The sequence below is a fragment of the Athalia rosae genome, chromosome 2 (genome assembly GCF_917208135.1).
Source record: "Athalia rosae chromosome 2, iyAthRosa1.1, whole genome shotgun sequence".
NCBI classification, from domain to species: domain Eukaryota; kingdom Metazoa; phylum Arthropoda; class Insecta; order Hymenoptera; family Athaliidae; genus Athalia; species Athalia rosae.
In genome coordinates this window covers 28,589,905-28,614,496 of record NC_064027.1, presented here as the reverse complement: position 1 = coordinate 28,614,496, position 24,592 = coordinate 28,589,905, and the positions used below count along the sequence as shown (strand labels likewise).

Here is a 24,592-nt window from a genome sequence, read left to right as displayed (position 1 = left end):
AATAAAATATTCAGAATTTAATAATATAAAAGCATTTATTATAATCTAGTACAGAAATACGCAACTTAAATAATGCAGTGTTAAATTAAGAATAAAAGAATATACATATTATTCATTTATCGTACTGAAAATATATACATGCTCATACAATACGTTAATACTATCAATAATACAAATTATCAACGTTGCGCAGAGGATACAAGGCAGGGTGTAGCAGAAATTTACACATAATATGAATCGGGCTCGTTTCAAATAGGACTAGTTACAAATCATATCATATTGTATAGAATTACTCCAAACGGCGAAACTTTCTCTGGCCATTGTTAGTCCACTCGAAGAAGCATACGGGAAAAACAAGTTGTCATAAAAATTACGTCACGCAGCATAATGCCAGGTAAAAAGCAAGCTCAAGTTTCACAGTTTTTTTTCGTCATATTAATTCCACATACGAGGCACACATTTCATTTAGACATACAAAATATACCATTTCTCTGAGGTGTTACTATCACAAATTATAATTAAATTCATCAACATTGATTCACCAGTAGACAAATCTTGTACAAATTTAGGTTCTCCTGCGTTTTGGGTCTCTCTTCTTCTGTTTCATTGAGCGTCACATATGCTATCGTACCTGGTATCATATTAATACACATTTATTGGACATAAGTATAATGTTTTATGATTCAGGTATATGAGCTATAACTTCATACGGTCGAATAACTCATACTGGTTAACTTAATTTGGATGGCTTAATCCTGTCGACTGGTATTAGATTATTCAAAACGGGACCATTTTTTACTTTGAATTACATATCTTGTAAGCAATGAGTCTTGAAGTCGTTGACTCATGGCTGGTGCTACAAATTAGATCGTCGTTTTGTAGTTTATTGATTCAAATCAATCAATTGATCTAAAATACGCTGCATTATTTCTCTCAAAAGGAAATAAACCGAGCTATTTAATTATCGAATAGGATAATTCGACTATAAATTGTGACCTATTTACATTTAATATTAACGGTCGGTTAACATTCCTTCTTTTTTCTTCCTTTTTCAATTTAAACTATCACTCCGGTCTATTCAAAACGTAAAAAATAGATCTTCAAAGCCTTATTAATTTCTAGCATTATACATATCACGATTTCGTTTCACTGTTCTTCCTTTTTTTTTTCTTTCCAAAAATGGAATAAAAAACTTGCATATCTTTTTCTATAAATTCGTAGCATACTTCCTCAACTATGATTATAGTTTGAGTTTTGTCAGTTAAAATATTTTGTGGTCACAAGCAAATAAATTCAGCATCAACATTAGTAGTGAATTGCGATATGAAAATTAGAGAATGATGTTTGGAATAACGCTTTCATCTGAAAAGACAAAGCAGAGTACGTGCGCCTGTGTAGTCTCAAGGTGACGATGATTTTTTTATGGGGGTCAACCTCAGACCCTTGGCCAACATTTGAGCCTCAAGGTCACGATCTTCGTCTTGGTACCTAGGATAACAAAAAAAGAATCATAGATTGGTTAGAACCATATGTTAATGAATTGGACAGCGCTTATCACAAGCATACAAGTATTATGATGCGATATCTGAGAGTTAAAGAACGTTTACATTTTTTAAAAGTAAAGTACGATCTATTAGAAACAGAACACACATCGTATTATGTGTATTAGAACAAGCAAGCTGGGAAATGTCTAGAAATGATACAAGTTTATTTTTAGCCTTGCTAGATTTTCCAAAACTCAACTATTTATCTGTTCAAACAACATTCTGAAATAATAGAACTATTACGACAGGTTTGTCTGATAGTGCATAAAGCTTACCAGATCTGTGTCTGAAATGCAACGTGCAGGTTTTTTTTTTCATTTTTTTTTTTTTTTCTTTTATCAAGCCAAGACGTGCCGAATTCTTACTACCCTCTGCCCATTGTCTTTTTTATCGCATGTGAGTGTGATTATGTACTCGTTGTCAGTTGTGTTAATTGAATTTATTTTGTTATTGAAAAATATTTGTTTATAGGCAGTAATGTTATCTGATTATGTATAAGTCATTACGAGGAACAAAAAGAATCATGGGAATCACATAGGTCTGTCTAGGCGATGATTTGCGAAAATTTTAACAGTTTGCGGCTCGAAATAAACTACTGTAGCATTTTAAATGAAGTTACGAGTAGGCATGATGTGTAGCATATTAGTTTTCACTGAATATTTGCGAAAATTTTTTGATAATTTTTATAATTTCTACCTCAAGTTAGTTTCGCAGTAACATGAAAATTTTATATATCAATAGTTGTGGGTTAACGCACACCATTATAATCTTCTTAGTGCACCTGTCTGGCAGCGAATCGATGTTTGAAAATGAATTCAAACGCATTTCTCGGACGAAATAAGTTACGAGTAACATGAAATTAAAAATAAAAATAATCAACAGTGTTTTTTCTAGTCTATATAAATAAATTCCATGATAAACTTTCGAGTGCTGATGATAAAAAATAAAGGTATCACATTCATGAGAGATTTGATCTACATGAATTAATAAAATAAAATTTTCCAAGCATTATTAACTGTTCTAATAATGGGCCTGTCACGATCCATTGTACATGATTAGGAATTAATGAAAGTATTCGATTAGATTAGCATAGCTTTAAAACTCCAGGTATTTAGTTTCCATTTGTAACAACCGCATCACATACGAAAAAAGTTTTGTATCCAATATTTGTCATTAGTATATACATACTATACTGGCTCATACAACGTTGTCAGGAGCTGTAGGACAAAGGCACACGCGATGTATTAGTTCCGCATCGTCTCAAGCTTGGATTTAACTTTTGAATAAAACTACTTACAAATCTGGTCGCATAGCAAAATTGTCACATTATTCAAATGAGTTTTATACTAAGAGCTACGATAATACTCATGCAGACTACTCAAATGAAAGCATTACAAATTTTTCAAGCAAATCATGTTCATGCTGTCTTTCAAACAGTCTAAGTTAGCTACACTACGAGTAAAGTTTACTACACTCGTAACTAGCATACACATTTTTTGTGATTCAAATTTTGGAATGTAGTTCACAATACATTCAGGTAAAAAATACTAAGGATTCTTTATGGAATCCGATGCAAAATTCTACTACATGTAACGAAAGCATATAGGCAATAAAAATAGCCAGTAGGATGAAGGTATACGATATTGGGGTTGTTGGATTTATCGAAGGATTGTTAGTCGTGCCATTAGGAGTGACAGTGGCTGTGGCAGGTGCAGTGAGTGTTGGGCACGAGGGTCTACGCCACCTTTGTCGCTCCTCTTCTAGTAGCGCAATCAACGAGTCTCTCTTTGCTACAATCTCCAACATTTCCGTAAGGATTTCACCCTCCTTTTTCACATCGGCGCTGGTCTTTTTCTCATCTGAATGAAGAAGATCGAAAAATAATCAATTGAAAAATACAACCTTGTTTAAGGCAATGGGAAAATAAATCTCTCATGACTTACCGTCGTCAGCTAAGCGTTCGCGCAGTTCTTGCTGTAAACGTTCATGTCGATCTTCTAGTTGAACTTCCTGAGCCCGTACCAATAATTCTTTTTCATATCTTCGCAATTCTGTTCGTTCTCTCATCAAGTCGAACCATTCGCTGAGCAAATCGGCCTCTTCACGGTTTGAACATTCTGGAATTTTAATGTTATATAATATCCCTCATTTTGGGTTGAACCATATTCGTGGGGAAAAAATTCCAACAATAATTGTTTACAGGTACCTCCTTCACCACGGAGGGCTTTTTCCACACTGACGCCTCTGCTCTCTAATTCTCTTTGTTTGACTTCGGTTTCTTCCAATTTTCTCTGTATCTCCTGAGCCATTCGTAATCTATCGCAAGAATGTATAATTCAGTAGACAAGTCGAAACTTGAAAATATTTAGTCCTATTTGGGAACCACGCACCTCTTCAGTTGGGTCTGCCTAGCTAGCCTTCTGGCCGATTTCTCTTTCCGTTGCATGCTGTTACACGAATCGTCTGCCAATGACGCTCTATGTGCTTGCGTAGCTGACATAGGTGCTGCCTTGGAATCTTCTTCGGATAAAGTATCATCTGTTTGTAATATACATGCTTTACTACAATCCAGTTTCATCGAGCAGCCCTCACCATTCATAATAAATGGATAATGCACATATCACGAATTTCAGTCCCTCCACAAACCCCGATAATAATAATGGCCAAAATCCACCTTCTTATGGAACACAGAGTATTTCTCACCTGAGAGTTGGGAAGCGCTGAGAGCATAATCAATTGGTGGAGGTGGAACGGGTGGTGGATCGTCATCTAAGAAACTTCCAACCAACATTCCTTCGCAAACACTCTTGGGTCTGTGCTCAAATTTCTGAGAAGGTTCCTTATCGAGCTGTAACACATTTACAAAATTTTTCAAGGACTATCATGGCTGTTGATTATCATCGATTTGTAGAACAATAGAGCAGGATGATACAAATCACTCATTGTATTGAACACTCATGCAAAAAAAGTTTGACGTAAGACCATCTGTTTAAAACATTAAATTATTCTCATATGAAACTCATATTTCAATAACTTTTTCGATTCTGTATTCTTCTTCTACACCTAGCCTACTGGATGAGCTATTGACAAGTTTACAGGAAAATATTACTGTGTTCTTTGCATGGATTTATGCTTCTATTGGGTAGTGAAACAATTAACAATGTATTAAACAAATTTTGGAAACAAACATATTCTATCAACTCAAATACCTCTCGATTCAAATTTTTTTGTTTATACTTTTCGATAATTCAGAGAAAACAATTTTCTCTGGTACCACAAAAAAATTGTTTTTTTCTATATCATGTGTTGCCTTTCAATAAATAATAATTGATCACTTTGTCAAGTAGTGTTAATTCAACTCGAAAATCATGCCGGTAACACAAAAAAAATATGATAGATCATACACGAGTTTCTTTTTACTAATAATGGAATCTTAACATGAATGTTCCACCAAGCATTTCATATTGAACGTGAGATTTTGATTGTTGGTTCAAAATACGAGATGACCGCATGTACAATCTGTCAGTTGGTAAATAACAAAGCACAGTATAAAATTTATGAAAAGCAAATAAAAATGAAGAAAAATATACCTGACAATAAATAAATAATATAGAAGAACACATTGCAGGTAAAGAAATATAATATGAGTGACTAGTCATTATATATTGCTTACATCTGACCCATCCGAATATGACTTATACAACTGAAACACGGAAAAGTTCAATATTATATCATTCCAGGTCAACGAAGAGAACTCCTCAATATCAAAAAGATCATTCTATTCAGTTACCTTTCCCTTTTCCTTGGACTTGGGCGTCAGTCTGAACCTTGAGAACTTTTCCTTCTGGTTTGGTGGCGATGGGGAGGAATCTTTTTTCTTGAAAAAGTCAGAAACGGCTTGAATAATACTCTTCCTTCTCTCCGGATCCTTTGATTTTTTCTTTTCTCTTTTATTCACAGAAACATGACTTTCTTCGTTCACGATCTCCGAGGACTGCACTAATTCATCCATAGACTTAGCATTTCCAGGCAATTTAGATTCAATGTTGACTTTCTTTGCACAGGCTTTTACATTGTCTGTACTTTTACTAGTTTGCAATTTATGTCCAGGTCTCGCAGAGCTGAAACTATAATGCCGGGGTCTTATTTCCGGTGTTATTTTCTCGCTAGCTTTCCTTCTTTCTTCCATAGAAAGCTGTGTTCTTGCTACTTTCAATCTCAGTTCTTTTATCCTGTCTTCTGGGCTTAATCCCAAGTCCTCGTCACTTTTGAGCCTTGCACGTGCTCTTGCATCTTGCTTTGCTTTCTCTGCTGTTCTCCTAGCTTCCTCATGTTTGGTTCTCGGCGGAGCTTTGGGAGTTCTAAATTCATCAGCGTAACCTTTTGATGCATTAATCTCAGCAAGGATTAAATCAGAACTGATTGACCCAGCCGATTTCTCTGAACCAACCTTCAACATCGCTTCTTCCGGTGGTCTGATGTTTGGTTGTTCGGCTCTGCTGGTTTGCACAATGCTAATTGCCGGTGTTTCCATGTCGAGTGTTTTTTGTGCTTCGGCAAAAGTGGTGTGCACTGGGCTATTTGTTGGTGTAATTATAGACGTTGGAACAAACTTCAGTGGCGCTGGCGATGATCCGGGAGTTTGAAACGGTTTGACCGGAGAAATTGCAGTACCAGGACTGAAAGAAGATGTTCTAGCAGCTCTCTTGGCTTTTTTCTCAGCTGACTTCAATTTATGAGCCTGTAATTTGTCCATTAATATATCTTGGATCAGATTTTTTTGTTTAGATCGTTCTCTTGTGATCTCTTCTAGTTTTCTAGATGTTGCCGGAGAATTTAAACTATTATTAGCTTGAAGTTCTTGACTTTTGACTTCCTCTGCTATCATTTCTTGTGAACGTAACTGTGCGGAACCCTTGGAACTCTTTCTTTTTGCTTTCCTTACATCTATCGAATCCTTTGCATTACTAAACTCTGCGATTCTGGACTGCAGACGTTTAACATACTCTAAATAATCGGGATTGCTCCCATCTTGCGAAGAGATGAGCTTTGTAACTTCATTGCTGACCAATTCAGGCTGATTTGGAACTGCCAAAGGTTGTGGATTTATGGGACTCGCAAGAACAGTTATGATCTCACTAGTTGTGGTATCTTCAGCAGGTTCCACAACTAAAAGACTATCCTCATCCATTGATTGACAAACTTCCTTTTTAGCAGCTTCTCCAGATACTTCACTTTCACTTATTCCAGTAATAGAGTTTTCATAGTTCACGAATTTGACATTTTTATTGATGGCACTATTCAATCTATCTTTGATGTCATCCATCGTTATAGGATTTATCTCAATGACATTTTCGTCTTTGTACTGTTCATTCTCAGAAAACGATTCATGGTCAAACTCCGTTTCCGCAATAGGAGCCTCAGACTTGCTATCAATTGGAACTTTCATGGGCGGCAACGCTTTGACGTTGACAAATTCAACGTATCCTCTATTTTTTAATAATGCGGTATTTGTAGTATCTTGAAGACTGTCGTCCAGGAGAGACTCATTATCGGTATCCATGAAATCAATATTCTCACCATTAGCAAGCAGCTTTGAGGTGTGATTAACTGGGAGTTCAATTCCTCTGTTTATTCTATTGTAATCAAAATCTAAGTCTGTGGAATCTTCTTCTTTGGCTATTCTAACAGGAATATTGTCATTAGAAAGATTAGCGTGTTTGTAAAGCTTGTTTCTTCTTTTAGTTATAAACTCTGGATTGATGTTAAACTCGACGTCACGCAAATCCTCAGAAACTAAACCTTCCCCGTCTCTGGCCCATTCTGAGAATTCAGTTTCCGTGAGAGCAGCTGTAGTGATGTCATTTTCTTCTGAATCATCTTGTTTAATCGAAGTTCCAGAGCCAGCAGACGTTGGGCTGCTGCAATTGCTTGGAGTTTTCCTCCCCTCATCTTTCGGTTCCAACTGATTCAATTTATTATTCATGTTTTCGGTTTCAGTTAGCACAGTTTGTACATTGCCAAATGAACGATTTTCAGACGCTTCACTCATTTCCAAAGGTAAAACACGCGCATCTTGCACTCTTATGCATTCAATTGAGTCTGGTTCAAAGGTGACACCGACCTCAGCCTCATTGTCTCTGCCAGTTTCTTCATCTAATAACAATTCTCCACTGGTGCTATGAATTTGTAACCTCGGGGGCGATAAATTGGCAGCTAAAGGCTCACCTTTCTCAACTATTCCTTCTAATTCTGTTTCACTAGACGATAAAGAATCGCTATCCATTTCTGAATCCTCCGATGTTTCCGTTTCCTTACATACTTCCTTAGTAGATTTATGCCAATCAACTTCTGGAACAATGATAGAGGTTTCATGCAATGGACTCCTGGGCCTGCAGTCGATATTTTCATCGGTGGCTACCTCATTGGTTTTTGCTTCCTCTGATACTATTGCTGTGGATTTTCCATCACTTTCAGGAACTATTTGCTCTATCAATTTCCTGTCTATAATTTTTTGCGAATCTTTATGAACGATGTTTGGATCTGTTCTAGACTTCATAATACTCGTTTCTTTCAATAAGTCGGGCAATGGTATTTTTGACGTATCTGAAAGATCAGCCAATTTCTTCAACCTCATGTCGGAGAGTATTTTCTGCGACTGACCGATTGAAGCTCCTTTCAAAGGTGAATTCGAAAATAAAGCTGTTGGTGACAGAGGAGAGAGTTGAACGTTGGTGGTATGGAGTTTATTGGTGCCTTGAAGAAATGCTTGCATAGTTGGGCTTGGTTCTGGAGCAGGATTCAGGAGTTTTTGGTGCTGAGAAATGACATCCGTGATGCTTCTCAATTTCGTATCAACATTTGATGTGGATCCAGACTTCATGACAGACCCAGTAAATGCTGAACTACCGAGTAAGTACCGTTTCTTAAGTTCCAAGGATAGCTTCGAGGCTATACCTTCTGTGGAATGAGTCCGATTAAGCAGGTAATCACCTTTGCGGGGATTAACGAGCGGACTCGGTGATGCTACTTTTGGACTAGCTTGCGCAGAGTACAAATTTGTTGGACTGGGTGAAGTAGCAGATTCTTCACTAGCCTTAAGTTTGGAGAATTCCAATTTTACACCTGAAGTTTTGTTTTCCTTCAAATTTCCATTCACCGGTGATATAACGTGACTCTTTACTTGCACTCTTCTGGGTTCGATATAGTTGCCTCTGCTTTTTCGAACGTGGGAGTCATTTATTGTGATTTCTGGAATTTCGTGTTGAGTGGGTGTTGTGCCATCGTGTTCGAATTCCGAGTCTGTTGATATTTCCGTGGCAGAATTGTCATCGCTATCTTCGGCAGAGTCGTCGTCCGAAGCAACCTGGAAGTAGTTCAACGTTACTACAGATTTCTTTTAGAATTTTAGAGAATAAAAAAAGAATTTTAGTTTGGTAAGAGGCACTCTTATAGTAGAATTAGTGAAATTATGTACACATATCGTTCGTAATATGTACAACGTATACATCGTAAGAGAGATTATTAATAAAATATGGGCTGTTGGTAATGGTGAAGTTACTACAGAGACCAGTATGAGTATAAGTGCTGGTGTGAGCTAAAGCACTACTAGTCAAAAGCAAATCCATACGATTAATAAATCAGTGTTAAACAATTATTAGTTTGACAACACTCCACTCTTATAGCAAAATTTTTTACCTTATGTTATCAGCCTCTGGGTTCTCTGAAAAAATCTCTCATCACCATCAGCCATATTTTATATAATAGATATCCTCTTTATTAATTTTTTTTTTTTCCAAACATTGTTGTTAGATGAAAATAAACTAAAAAATTCAAAACATCTACACAGAATCACAGCTGAGTGAATTCTTTTGATACTCTGCATGTACGCTAGAGGAATTTTTTAAATCTATCAGTTTGTTGTCCTTATAATCCTAGTACATATCAGACTACGAAATACTACACTTATCCTTCTTATTTATTTCAGAATTTGAGGTATTTAAAGACTTTGCAGAGCCGTGAGCATCAGATTTTTGGGCAAATAATCGAGTGACTGGATTCGATTTTTTATTCTCTACGCACGAATCTTTTCCACCATTATCAGAATCAAATTTTTCTACAAATAATTTTTCCGATGATTTTGAACTACGGATATCAGAAGCTATGTTCAGATTATCTAAACTCTGTAACGATTCTGCACTTAAATTTCCAGGCACTTGTACAGATTTTTTTGTATTAGTTTTCCTTCGTACAGGTATTTCTGGCGGTATTAAGTTCTTCAAGCTCTCCGGAGAAATAATTTGATTCGAAGCATGAGAATCTGGAGACAGACGTCTACGATCAGGTCTTTTGGGAGGTCCCAGCAAATCCCTCGAAGATTTTATTCCGATTTCGCCAGGCTCACTCAATTTTACCTTTACGGGTGCAGTAACGCTTTTCTCTGTTACAGTAACTTTTTCAATTTCCTGAGCACTTGCATCTTTGTTGCTCAGAGCAGTCGTTTTTTCGTCAATTTTTTTATAGCATGACAAAATTGTATCTGCCTTTGTCTCGGGCATGTGCTGTACAGTTTCTGAAACCATATCAGATTGCAAATGATCAACTTTTTTCTGGGTGACAGTCACTTTACATGGAAGATCAGATTTGCGTTCACTTGTAGCTGATGGCACGGGTTTCGATTTGCGTTTCTGAGACTTGGTTAAAAGTGTGGGATGGTCATCTTTACTTGACAGACTATTATTTTCACAGTCTGTTACACGGAACGACACCTTATTTAAAGACACTTCACCATCGACATTCGATTCAACTGTTCCATGCTTGCTTTTTTGCTGTTCTGTGTCAATGAACTCGTCGTCAAGTACTTCTAAATCAATGGCATCAAATGCATTTCGATTTCCAATCGCAATATTTAATCTTTTCGAATAGTCGGTCACGTTTGAATCTCTTTGCTTTTCACCCGCACTACTAGTAGCCCCATCCTGACTGAATGATTTTGTGAAATATTTCCTTAAATCCTGACTGCCAACTTTGTCCGATAACTTCGGCTTAACTTTTAACTCGATTATTCTAACATCGGGCAACTGGACCTCATCTTGAGAGCCATCACTTTTTGAGGGAACGTTTTTCACCGCATTTTTCTTCGTGGACTCAAAATACTTGTTCATTTTTTGCTGTGCGTATTCTTTTGATAATGTTCTCAAGCCGATTCCCTCCTCGTTCTGCTTGTTAGGCTTTTTAATGTTCGGTTTTACGGCTGTCTCGATTGGAGTGTTATCGATTTTGATAATATCATCATCTGGGATAGTCAGTTTCGACATCTCTGGATAATCCATTTGATTTTGTGGATTTTCTATCGTTGGTGTCGGAGCAGTTATTGTAACGATTGGCCTCTCAATGTCTAACGAGATTTTCAGTAATCCGTCTTTTTTCTCAATTAGATTGGGCGGATCAAGATTCTTGATTTTTTCTTGATGATCACCAGATATTTCAGCGATTTCCAATATTTCCGGAATAGTGGTCTGCGCGAATTCTTGCTGCGGTATTTTTGAGTCATTGAGGTATGATTGTTCAGAATACTCAGTCTCAAAAGCTTGATCAGAAATCGAATGATGCGAGATTATTTGCCGATCTAATTTCGGTGAAGAAGTTATCAAATCTGGCAAATTTTCGTTCAGAGCATTCAACTCTTTTTTAATTTCAATTTCTTGTTCAGAATCCTTTGTTTTTGACACTTCTGTATCTGAAACGGCATCTGGTAAGATTCGTTCGTCAGTTATGATTAATGCTTGATCATCTTCAATATTCTCGACTTTGACATCCGATCGTAATGCTATCATAAAATCATTTGACTCAATCATCTGTCCAGACTTTGAAAGTAGCTTGTCTGATTCACTGGTTGGTATCGTTACCGATATTTCATTGTTACATATTTCATGATTCTGACTCAGTTCTGCCATGTGATCAACTCCATCACCAGCTCCATCCGTAATTGATTGCTTCGTATCTATAGTCAGATCTACTTTATTGATTATCTCATTTGAGTGTACGTTGCTTTGAAGTTCAGTTTCTTCTGCATGGTTCATGAATTGTCCAGTCATAGGTGGACTAATATTGGAATTCGTAAACTTTACTGGGGCTAAAACTTCGTCACATGGATCCAGACTAATTTCATCATTATCCTCACGAATAATAGGGTTTTCTAAAACTGGCACACTCACATTTGTATTTAACACGTCTTCACTTACAATTAGATTAACGTTTTTCGAATCTTCAGTCATACCTGAGAATCGGGTTTGACTATCACCGAAAGTCGTTGTAGAATCTACACCTAAATTGAGACTAGCATCGACATATGTATCATCATTTGAACAAGATGGTTCTTCAGGTAAGTTATCTAACAAAATTTGAGAGAGCTTAAGTCGCTTCACCTCTGTATCTGAACCGGTATCAGTGTCTGAACCTCCTGGTGGTACTTCCAGCCAAACTTCTTGCTTTCTCAATTCCCGTGCACGAACCTCATCTTCATCTTCGGTTGCCGTACCACTTTCATCCTCTGAGTAACAGACAAAAGAGGAAAATTTATGTTCGAAACAGAGCAAAAAACTACGAAATAAATTTTGACCACTGTAATTTACCTTCTGTTGTATATTCATCACTTGAGTCTTCATACTCGTTGCTTCCAGAGTCTGAGTGATGTCCAGAGGCATGTGGATGGGAGTAGCGCAGAGTCCAATTTTTCGCAAGTTCTAAGGTTCCTTCCGTAGTGAGCGGTTGGTCTAACGCCTCTTCGAAAACCTCATTGTCATCGTCGGAATCACTAAAATTTGGAAAACGAACGATTGTCAAAGATTAAGACCTCATCTTTCACTATACTATGGAATAAACATGCAGCATTACCTCATGCCAAATATCTCATCACTGGATCCCATTTCTGCAGTGGATGCACCGAAATTGCGATCCGTCCATTCATCTTCATCCATTTGACTACGAGCTTCCTCTGCATCTGACAATCCAGCCAAATTTTCAAATTCAATTCTCTCTGGCGTTTGGCCTCGGTCCAACAAGTCCAGTCCTACAACTCCCTCCAAAGGTGTTTTGGGCTGAAATAAAACGAATATTCAATCTCTCATCTAATCGCTTATCGAATATACATACTTTTTCTGGAGTCTTTAAAGCTGCTGTCAGATTAGGCATGTTCTCTTTGTTGATAAGAGATATCTTCTTCTTCTCCGTCCTGGCTTTAAGAGTGCCTGATAATCCAAAGTGCTGTGTACAGTAGAACCGCCCTCCATTTTTATCTCTGTCAAACATGTGGCTTCCTGAATCAGAATTCAGAATTCGGTTTGGATTAGTGATTTGTCAAATTTTATCAGTGGTTCACCAAGAAGCGTGAAGCATGATGGGAACATACCAATTCTGAGAGAGGTAGAGCAATATTCGCAACGGAAACAACCTCGATGAAAAAATTTGCCCTCAGCGCTAAGCCTTTCCATTAAATAAACCCGCTTGTTACAAAAATGACACATCTCCGAGCCCCCCTTCGCAGGCAAAACGAGTGCTGCCTTAGAATTCTGTAAAAAAACATTTGATTTGTTGTAAAATAATTCATCAAGTACAATTTGAAATATCAGTATAGGGGGGCAAAGCCAGCACGGCACAATTTGTTCCTGGTTATTGACAGACAAATACAATTAATGTTGGGGGCCACATAAATGACTCAACACGGCATCATATGAAAAATACCAAGTACGAGGAGTAAAAAAAATGGTAAAACTAAGAGATTGGATTTACAAGTCATTGTGGATACTTTAAATTATCACATATAGTTGAGCTGACTTGTGAATTTTTTTTTTACCTTTCTCCATGGTTAAATGAGTGATATTAGAATGTTATTTCATCTATCGAGAACTAGAATGAGCTTTTTGCTGACTTCTAGTCTAATTTCTGCTAGCTAATTGACGATATTTGTTTATTTACCGATCTCTGGACTTTTGATTCAGCTTCTTGGTTCTTATTCGAAAATTGTTCCGCCATAGCAGAGACTTTATTATGACCAAGAACGTTACCCTCCTTAATCTTCTTGTCAATACATTTGAGGGTATTGTCAATATCAGCATACTTGCTATCTGAATCATTTGGATCTCGCCCCTTCTTCTCCATCTTTATCTGACGAGCTAAAAACTAGATAAAGGAAATAACATAAAATATAATAATAAATTATATTCAACATTGTTAGGATATTTAATATATCACGTGTAAGATTTGAAAACCTGAAATAATCATTCTCCAAACAAACCTGCTCTCGACTCCATTTAGGCACTCTTTCTACTTTCTGTTGACGAGCTCCGCGCCCCATTTTGTTTTCTTCAATCTTCTTTTCTATTTCTTTAACGTTCCAATCGCTTCTCTCTATCTTACCTAAAATAAACAAAAGTTAAAACAGAGGCAATCGGAAATTTCTCCGTTACATAAAAACCTGCTTACCGATAGCACGTAGAAGATCTCTAGGCTTTTTTTCAGTAGGTGCTGTACCTCTTAATTTATCTTCGATATTTTTTATTCTGCCGGAAAATTCCTCATCAGCACCGCCTCTTTGCTGGCTACTAGTACCCCTTGGATCCCTATCCTAGAAATAATGTAAAATCCGATTTAATGGTACCCGTAATGCGCGACATAACTTGACCAATCATCATTTTGTCAGCACAAGTTGATTGAAGTTGTTAGGTAGAAAAATTCAACAATATATACAATACATAACAGGCTCTGAAGTAGTGTATTAAGTATTGTAGTGTTAATTTCAACGTACAACAAAATAAAGAAATATCAATCGCCATTATTGTAGTAAAATCAACCATTTTTAAATTTCGATGAACGCAAACATATGATCAATTGCAACGAAAAGAAATCAAAGTCAGTTATCAAGCGGCTATATTAAAACTCAACATCGACAACATCAACGTTATTTTTTTTTTTTTTTTTGCACACGCTATCATCCGCTTACTGGATAGAGTATTTTCTGTTCTAATTCTTTCACCCGATCTTTAAAATCGGGGGCAGTTTGTCGATAGAGAAATATTGAGTAATCTTCAAAAGGTTCGTCTTTGTCTCGTTTTGCATTCGCCTGCAGCATCTGCATACTTTTGTAGAATTGCTGGGTAGCCATTTTTCGTAAAAACTGACGCTTCATCATTCGCTCAGTTCGATTTTTTTCTATATCTTCCAGTCTCTTCTGCCTTTCTTCCTTCACGGTCGAAAAATAAATATTTAATTGAAGTTAAAACCCTGATATTTATCAATAAAGATATTGACTTCCTAAATCAAAGGTTTCTTCGCTGTTTGGAATGAAGTTCCTTGGAAACGTTTGAAATCGACTGTGTTTCAATGATTTGTCATTTAAAAAAGCGATGAAATTATGATTTACGAGACATCTTCAAAAAATTAAACGTCAATTCAGGTTGCCACAAATATATTTAAAATAATCAAGTTACAAAAATGTAGCTGTTTTAGTATTAATATTCCGAGAGAATCTTATTGGACACTGTATGAAAGTGTGATTATTTCTTTCCTGATAGCTGTAAGGACGAGTCCAACAAACATAAAAACCAGCGATATTAACGTTCCGTGACACAGGATACCTGCAGATTTCCGTTGCCGAGACTACAGAGCAGAGGGAAACAGTGGAATAAGGAATTACTCACTTCAAGGTACGAAATTTCAAGTGATTCGTTTCCCCAAATAGGAACAAACTATTTGGTTGTGGCACGCAGGAGATATTTTGTCTCATTCATGGCCAATATTATTAACTACTGAATCCAAAGATTCAGTTGTTTGACTGACTATTTGTCAATGATATCGCTGCGACATTGATCCACTGATTTAATGATAATCAAATATTCAAAGTAATCTCACCACTGTAGCGCCCATTTTGTCTGTACTACGCCGTTTTCTGGATCGCCGGCTCATTGAATCAACTTTTTTATCCCCTGCTGGCTGAGCATGTTCCGTTCCATGCCTAGAACGAGAGTGTCTAGCGCGAACAGTGGAATCTTGTTTAGTAATCCGACCCAGTAATTGTGCTTTTTGTTCGGGAGTCAATTGGCTCAACTGTTTCGTGAATGCTGGGCGATCTTCGTTTTCAAGTTCCTGTGGTAAAGAAAACCGAAATAGATTAACTGTGAAATCGAAATTTAAGATAAATAAAAAAACCATAACAAAAAAAACAAACAAAAGAAAGTAATTGGCATTCAGAAAGGAAATAGTGACAACTGTGGAGATTTAAAAGAAGTGAGTACCAGTAAGAGCGATAAATATGTGCCAAAAAAATACATAAAAATAATAAGAGGCCAAATTACTATTATCGTTTGATAAAGACTTTCTTCGTTATCCTTGTATCGACGATGCCTTTTGTAACAATTGCATTTGGTATTTTGTTCAAACATGTTTTTCAATGTTGATACCCTTCTACTGTTTTCCAGCAAGTTCTGAACAGTGGCCAACCGTGCAAGGCTCTCAAGTAACTTCGTTGTTCTGTTCCAATTTAATCTGTTATTGTTTTAGTCCACTACTTTAATCAAACTTTGAAAAGATATTGTTTTTGCAAACTTTGATATGGTTTGAGGGACGTGTGTGAAATCTTGGGTTGAAGATGAACTATCACAGCAGCATGTGTCTGGAGAATGATTGCTAAGCTGATATCGATTGTAACTCTTCATTAGAGCTCCGTTCACCACAGACAAGGACGGCATCAAAAACGAGTTCATGCTTGAATTGTGGGACTGTTATTCCAAATGTTTGAATAGAGCGTTATGGGACGAAGAATTGCAGTCAGTAATAATGGAGTATTTAGATATGTTTTTAGGTAGGCCGGTGTGATTCCGTTTTATGGCACTAAGAGACAGAATATATAGCGGATTAACTCACCAGTTTGGGATGTTTAATGTGTGGAATTTCACCTCTGAACGTTTCGTATATCTGAGTAAGATATGAGAACATAGCCAGTTTATCAGGCACATCGCAAGATGTCATTTCATCGCCAGTAAATACCTGCATAGAGAACGCCGATTTTAGTGAGCACGAAAAGAAAATTGTGGTCATCGATCAATTAATGAAATAAACGTGAAGATGACCTACCGGTGTGATACCTAACTCCTTTTCCAGTGTGTCGAATGCAAGTTGATTATTTTTTTCAATGTCTTCTGGTTTCAGAGAGTGAAAATCAATAAGATCCGGCCTGTATCTGTGAATGATAGCGCAGATAGCTAGACCATCTTTGAATGAATTTCCCATATCAGCTATATGGACCGTATCATAGAGAGCCACTTGTTTTCGCAACCAATGCAGAAGAACGTCTGGGTGGACCTGAGAGTCTGTTCCAATATCTAAGTTAGAAATTTGATATCTATTGCCATCAGAGCATCATTTGAATAGATATTAGAACAAATTTCACTCTGTAATGGACTTGTTAGAAGCATAGGGTCACATTTTAGCCACATTGTTACGGGAATTTGACACTAATTTCATGTCTGTATCATATCTTGATGGAAATAAAATCAACAAAAAAGGACCGACAAATTTACTCATAACACTATAAAACTCAAGCCTTGTCAGGCTTTCGAAGTTAATCAATTAAAATATCTGTCTACCGTGGAATAGAAATTCAACAAATATCTAACGTGCAAGAATATCCATGTAGAAAAGTGAATTCTATCTCGTTTACCCCTGCGGCGCCGCTTTTTAGGGATGTCTACGGCAGGCTGCATAGAAGGTTGCTCAATATTATCAGGATCATCAGTATCCAAAAGGCCTCGAACTTGAATGGGTGTAACTAAACGGGTGTTCAGATTTGGGTATCTACAAAAATTGAAAAAATTCTTTGCTGGAATAATGAAGGCTTAGAAAAAATAAAACAACAACAGTAATAAAAAAATAAGATGAACAAACCTGGTGTGTGGGTCTAACGTGTAAGCAGCATAGTCTCGATTAAGGTTCTCAGGTGTCGTTTGCCCAAGGAGTCTATAAATTGATTCTCGTTCAGCTAAAACTTCCAGAGGAGTCAAGGTGCTCCATCCTTTGATAGCCCAACAGGCGTCTAAAGAGCTGAGAAATCCTCGAGCGCACCCAGATCCTGTTGGCCAAAATGGCTGGAAATAAAGAACAGCTGTTAATGACAGTACCTAAACATTAATTTAGAGTAAATTCTTCATCACAGGTTCTCCCACATTACATTTCAGCAGAAAGACTCACTTCTAATAAACTGTCTCCAACCAAAATCGTCAACAAACGATGTCCTTTTTGCTCTAAAACTCTGCTAGCATTTTCCGCAGCATACATTGACGTAAAATCAAACATCGCGACATCCGGCTGCCCGTAATGATTGACTGCAAATTCCATGTTAGTCATCTGATACTCCGTGGAAAACTCTGCAGCCTCGCTCGCGTACTGCATCAATGCTTCTCGGTTAACGTTTTCCATCGCTAGAAGCTTAGCTGTGTCAGCATGATCCTAAAAAAGTGAAATACCAAGGCTGATTCATAGCAAGTAATGAAAGAGACGAGATGGCATTAACAGATTGTTTAAATTTTCACAATTTACCTGAAGAATAACACCCTTATCAATAAGGCTATGTTTTTTGGCAGTCATGACGAAGTAATGGGTGTCATCTTTGTAGTAGACAATATTTTCCAAATCAATACCCGTTACTTGATACAATTCCTTAAAGAATTTTTGATTGAAAATAAAAGCAACACCACTAATCTCCTCTACTCGAGCTTCTGCTTCAGTCTTCTTATTTATGAAATTAGCGGTAATCGCAATGGCTAATTTTCCTCTAAATTCCTTTCGCTTGAAACCTTCTAAAGTATTTCGTTTACCATCGGCACCAATGAGCACATCAAACTCATATTGAGAAACGGGATGCTCTACCGGTGTAATTTGCGCTCTCCAACCAATTTCTGTGAACACACGGTCGCGATGGAAAGAAATTTTCAATCACCGGAAAACTAGATCATGACATCAATAAAAATATTTTACACAATTCATTTATACTTACTACCGTCCTCCTGGTTTTCAGGGGGTGGTACCAAAGCTTCGAAGCTGACATTTTCATGGAATTCAACTCCGAGTACCAAGGCAACTTTGAGCAGAATACACTGCAGCTGTCTAATACTAATGTGATCTATAGCTCCGGCGCAAAATTTTCCAAAAAATTTCTTCGCACCTAGACCGCGAAGATCTTGAATAACGAAGGGCCAGAGATGGAGCACATTATTCCTAGTTACACGATCTCGTTTTTCAACAACCACAACCTTCGCTCCTAACAATTGCGCCTCTATCGCTGTTCTCAGGCCGCAAGGACCGCCACCGATGATCAAAACCTGTTGGCAAAAATACGGACATTGAAAAACGATGTTATCCACGTGTCTTTCCACAGACTTACCCTTGTATTTGGACATGCTTTGCCCCTGTTGTAACATTTGTGGTTGGCACGTTGATCAAATTTTTTCCACAAAGCCTGCGCCTTCCAAGATCTTAACTTTGATTTCAACTTTGGATAAAATTGATTGATGTTGTTGGGCTTGAGCTTGAGTAGGTCGCATAAATGACGAAAGTGACCAAGAATTGACTTGAGAGTAGAGGCATTGCAGAATTGATCAAAAACCTCGTTAGCTAGCGCAATTTCAGGCGAGGCTATTTGCTTTCGTCCTGTTTGATGATCCATTATCTAACCACTCCAATTCTTTCTCTTGTCTAGTGGTTAATGAAAAGCGCGGTGGTGTTATTCTCTCATAATCTGTAACAAAGAACGGAACAATGAATGATTAGCTGAGCTTTCCAAAATTAAAATTGACATGTGCACCACTCGGTACATTCTAGAATGAAAATAGCGTTGAAAAATGAGAGTAGAAATGTCATGTGACGTTGAACCCTGATGGCATCTTGAGCATTTACTTCCTCATTACATAGGGCGTAAATACACAGATCAAGAGCCAATGCGGTACGTTATTTGTTTCAGGTAACGTTCAACATAGTAGAAAGATATATTTGGATCAAGAGTCGCAGCGAAGTTTGACTTTCTTCAACCCAATCGGCATAAATAAAGGAGTTGATCTTTGAGTCTCTGTTAATGCCAATTGCTGATCTATTAACAGATGTTGATACAGTATTGCGTTCAAACCGAAATAAATTATTTGATGCAGAAAATCTCAAAGATCATCTGCCTTTGTTTTTATGCAAAAAGCGACTGAAATGTTGGCTTCGAATTTTCTGCTTTTATTTTTTTAAAAAAGCGACTGTTGAAGAAACTTTCCTTGAAATAAACTTGCTTCGCTTATTTCATTGGAAAATTCAGAGAATTTGAACGGAGTTTTTCATTAAATTTTGTAACGAAGATGAGACAGAAGGGCATGCGGTCAAAAACATTGACCTACCAAAATGCCTCAAATCTAAATCCGATAGAGGAACTAGGTAACGTTGCACCTGGTGCTATGAATATCTACTACCACTTATCGGTATGAATTGAAAATAAAAAACCAGCAAACGTTTACAATAAAGTTATTCGTATTTCCACGTGATCGAGGTATGACTCACAAAGGTTTGAAAAGGTGAATTAAATACTAGAACAATGAACGGTACACGCTACGCGATCGATGTAATTAATTATTTTTTCATATCTAACGATCTTGGCATCTCAATTCAGAAGTCGTTTGTTGTTTTCTATTTCCTTTCTACCGGTGTAAATAATTCAGATGCATCCCATCTGTACATCACATGCATAAAATTCATGATTTCCAGGGAAAATGGGGAAAAAGTGGTCTAGCTAAACCCAGTAGTAAGGTGTAACGCGTAACTTAATATTTACGAGTCGTTCTGTTTGAACTTAGGGAACGAACAAAGCGTGACATGAATTCGTTATTGGCTATAATCTACCTATACGTATACCTGCTGCTGCATCGTCAGCGAGGTAGAGAAGAACAAAAAAAAAATTGCGCGTGCCGATTACTAATTATATTATAATATCATCGCGTTTGGCTGGGCGCGATCCAAATCTGGCGCACGAAATTCTTTCTATAAAAGTTCTACCAAACCTCGTCCTAGGGATTCTGTCAAGATCATTAAGTTTTTCGTCAATTTTGGATCGAACGAATTTGAAACGCAGGTTCTTACACGAAAAAGTTTACGCACATACAGCTATAACAATAGTTACGTGGAGTGTAACGCGACTCAAAAGCGACTTCTATTGTCTTCGTTTATTGCGCTAGGCCACGTGGAAACCAGTTATTAGACACGCTAATTAGCTGCTACCTCGCGAATTGAACAATAATTATTATAACGTAGCATTTCTGCAGTACACGACATTCCATCGTAACGCCGATAAATATATGCACACGTTTTATATAAATGTACGCATCGTACGTACTTGTACAACTATATTTGGGCAGTTCATAATCAAAAGAAAAAAAAGTAATAATTCCTCTTTTAAAAAGAAAAATTTCTACTTTCTTCTGTTGCTATTATTCACACTCTTATACGTGTATGCTCATGAATTTATTTTATGCTTTTGATCACACCTAGTTTGATGAAAAAAGAAATGGTTTTCTTCCTCTCATTTTCCCTTTTCAAAATCGAATGCGCCTTTACCCACGGATAGGGGCGCGGCTTATTGAAGGAACAAGAAATTGGCCGGTTTTGAAAAAAAAAAAAAAAAAACCAAGTTCTTTGACGTAAGAGTGAGAAGAGAAGAAAATCCATACGAATTTCCAGATTTTTCTCTTAGTTTTTCCGAGCAGCTGCGCAGATACTTTGGATATACATATAGAAACATTCAACATTCGTGATGCTGTTTAAAAACAACCTATTTTTGCAACGGCGTTTATTTTCCGCCCCCACTTTGCGATCGATCCTAACTCCAAGTAATGTAGAGAATTCGCGCAAAGAGCTTTGAATTATTATTGCAACGATAACGAAAGATTAAAAGTTTTTCCTTTCTAAGGGTCAAGTAATCTGCAGACTGCAAGTTCAAATGCAAACATGTGATTAATGAATCATAGATCAGTATGGATAACACCAATAAAAAGATCATAGCGAATTTTATCATACAAGCATTGCACGCGCGCGCTATATTTCGTTTTATTCATCGTTTAAATTTTTGTCCCGTAATTCCGTTAAGTAAATTGAGCCACTACTTTTACTCATCGAGATATCTCAATTTTTCATCTCCGAAAAGTGAAAAATTGGCGATAACTCGATCAATTTGATAGAGAAATCAATTTGGATTGCGGATTCGAATTCCTGAGATCAAAATACATAGGAATACTATATGTATAAAACCCATGAAAAAAAATTTCGATTTTTTAACCCAAAATCGAAAAAACTCCAAGGGGTACCTGTAGATTTTTTAGATTTTTGGGCTAAAAATGAAGTATATTGAAAATCGACCGTATGGCACTTTTCTTACGTATTTTGACCTCAGGAATCTAAATTACGAAGAAAAATTGATCTATCTCTAAAATTGACCGAGTTATCGCCAATTTTTCGCTTTTTCGGTTCAAAAATAAAAAATTGATTTTTTAGTCTATCTTTGTGTATTTTGATCTCAGGAATCCGAATCTGGAAGTAAAATTGATCTATCTGCAAAAATGACCGAGTTATCCCCATTTTTAGGCACTTTTTGGCATAAATTGGAGGATATCTCGAAGGGAAAAAATCGTAGCTCAATTTGGACAACGAATTCGTGTTTCTGAGGTCAAAATACATAAGAAAAGTGCCATACGATCAATTTTAAAAAATAAAAATTTTTGGCCAAAATTTGAAAAAATCGTAAGGGGTACCCCTTGGAAAAATCTCAAATTTTGACCAAAAATTTTTATTTTTTAAAATTGATCGTATGGCACTTTTCTTATGTATTTTGACCTCAGGAACACGAATCCGTTGTCCAAATTGAGCTACGATTTTTTCCCTTCGAGATATCTCCAAATTTATGCTCCAAAAAGTGAAAAATTGGCGATAACTCGATTAATTTGATAGATAGACTAATTTAACTTGTGATTTCAGATTCCTGAGGGCAAAATACATAAGGATAGCATATAAAATAAAAAAAAAATATTTGACCCAAAATCGACAAAATTTCAAGGGGTACCCCTTTGGATTTTTTCAATTTTTGGGCCAAAAATGAAGAATTTTTAAAATCGATTGCATTTTTCTAACGTAATTTTACCTCAGGAACACAAGTCCATCGGTTAAATTGAGCTACGAACCTTTCCCATCGAGATATCCTTGATTCTTCACTTTTTGGATCGATAAATTGGCGATAGTTCGATCAATTTTATATGGTTCGTCTCGTTTAATATCATATTCCGACTTTCGATTGGTCATTAACTTTTTAGAACAGCTGGAGGACATAATTTTTGAGAAAACGATTGATAATTCGAATGGCTTGGACTTCCGGATCAATTATAACCGTCCCCTAATTGCATGCGCCATACTTATTGCTAAATTAATTTTGACGATTCAACATTTACATTTATAGTCTGATTAATCACAATAATTGGCATGCACTGATAACGCTGCAACTGTGGGAAATATAACTGCACGGTATTCATAAGATCAGATTGAACTGCCTGAAATAAATATTGCCGCAATCGTTGGAATGATTGACCGATCCGATCGATTATCGTGAAGTATGAAATATGACGGATTATATTAATGCACGTCGGTTGAAAATCTTTCCACTTGACAAACATCAATCTCTAGGTGACTTGTAAAACCGTAACCAGGATACTCGTACGTGAAATATTTTTATAGGCGAATACATGCATATTTATCGCGTTAATTCTCTCTAGTCTAACGTTAACAAGCCGAGGAGAGCTTTCGCGGTCCGAAACAAAAGACCATCCGACACTGGGCCGTGACTAATTGGCTAATTGGACGATCGCAAGTTACTATTTCCGGCTTGGGTTGAATCCCTCATCTGTATGTATAATGGATTCAACGAATCGAATGCACTACGAAGATTATTCCGGTAGCGACACGATGAAGATCACCGATCTTCAATCGTAAAATGAAAGAAATCGAGCCTTTCAACACTTGCACATTTATGTTCGCATAATCTATGCAAGAATATTTCACTTTAATTTTTATTTCCTGCTTTGATTCATTCGGAAGCTTGTGCACGGGCGTCCAGATATTAGACAGTCGTCACCTAATATCTGAAGCGAAGATCGTAAAAGAGGTTCCAGTGTCTAAACGATGAGATGATTATACTCTTATGGATACATAGAAATACGGGATGACTGTGTCTCTATAAATACGGCAAAGTGTGGGCGCGGAGATGCAACGCGTAAGAATCAGAGCGATATTCTTCGTCCGCAGATATACATACGTATACTCTACCGTAATACGGTTCTCGATAATCTACCTACGATGCAGGTGGGCGAGAAATACCGGACATTCAAATTGAATCGCTGAACAATGTGCGGGTGTGCTGATATACGTATAAGCCGCCTGATTTTTCAAAATAATTTACCCAACACGTATCAATTAGAGAAAAATTTCGATCGTCGCAGGCACTAACTGCATTGCATTTTGTTCGCGTGCTATACCTACGCGCGATTAAAATACTTGAAAAATGACTGGCGATCGAATACCTGCTTTCGGAGTAATAAATTTCATACGCACCGATTAGACAGCGAGCTATCAGAAATAGAAGAGAAAAGGCGAGCGATCAACGAACGTGTGAATAAAATTCTTGAATATAACGACGACGAATATGCGTGGAATCTGATCGAACCGTATAATTTGATAACATAAAAAATGGTGTATAAAAAAAACACAGAAAATCTCAACGATGTTATACGTAATGCACAGTTAGAGGGCAACGTCCAATCGCACGTGTGTATTAATACATGTGCGTATGTTTCTCTTCTTCTGGCACCTGCACAACAGACGACTAATTCTAGCTTTTATTTTCAGAATTGGAACAACGCGCGTTCGAGACCGATGCGGACTGCGGGTTTTAAAATCTGCAACTCTGTGTTAACGGGATAATTTTCGCC

General features: G+C 37.0%; 1 protein-coding gene across 7 annotated transcripts in view; it reads right to left on the bottom strand.

The window, feature by feature from the left end:
• Positions 1–16: 16 nt before the first annotated feature.
• LOC105685750 (F-actin-monooxygenase Mical) overlaps positions 17–24,592 on the bottom strand; it is a 34,631-nt gene continuing 10,055 nt past the window's right edge. Inside the window, exons 2-27 of one of the 7 annotated variants that reach the window (XR_007276818.1) lie at positions 18,979–19,332; positions 18,592–18,916; positions 18,135–18,493; positions 17,787–18,044; positions 17,484–17,683; positions 17,260–17,393; positions 16,674–16,921; positions 16,464–16,586; positions 15,453–15,686; positions 14,545–14,784; positions 14,028–14,169; positions 13,840–13,961; positions 13,521–13,724; positions 12,955–13,114; positions 12,699–12,862; positions 12,441–12,643; positions 12,179–12,360; positions 11,972–12,096; positions 5,335–8,910; positions 5,218–5,247; positions 4,248–4,392; positions 3,935–4,082; positions 3,751–3,860; positions 3,488–3,661; positions 1,820–3,403; positions 17–1,488 (exon numbers count right to left, since the gene is read on the bottom strand). Coding sequence is in view for 2 of the 7 variants with exons in the window: in XM_048649514.1 (XP_048505471.1) it covers positions 3,078–3,403; positions 3,488–3,661; positions 3,751–3,860; positions 3,935–4,082; positions 4,248–4,392; positions 5,218–5,247; positions 5,335–8,910; positions 11,972–12,096; positions 12,179–12,360; positions 12,441–12,643; positions 12,699–12,862; positions 12,955–13,114; positions 13,521–13,724; positions 13,840–13,961; positions 14,028–14,169; positions 14,545–14,784; positions 15,453–15,686; positions 16,464–16,586; positions 16,674–16,921; positions 17,260–17,393; positions 17,484–17,683; positions 17,787–18,044; positions 18,135–18,493; positions 18,592–18,916; positions 18,979–19,260 (8,214 nt within the window). In the remaining 5 variants the exon portion in view is untranslated. The other 6 variants (XR_007276819.1, XM_012400109.3, XR_007276821.1 and 3 more) reach the window with 6 other exon arrangements.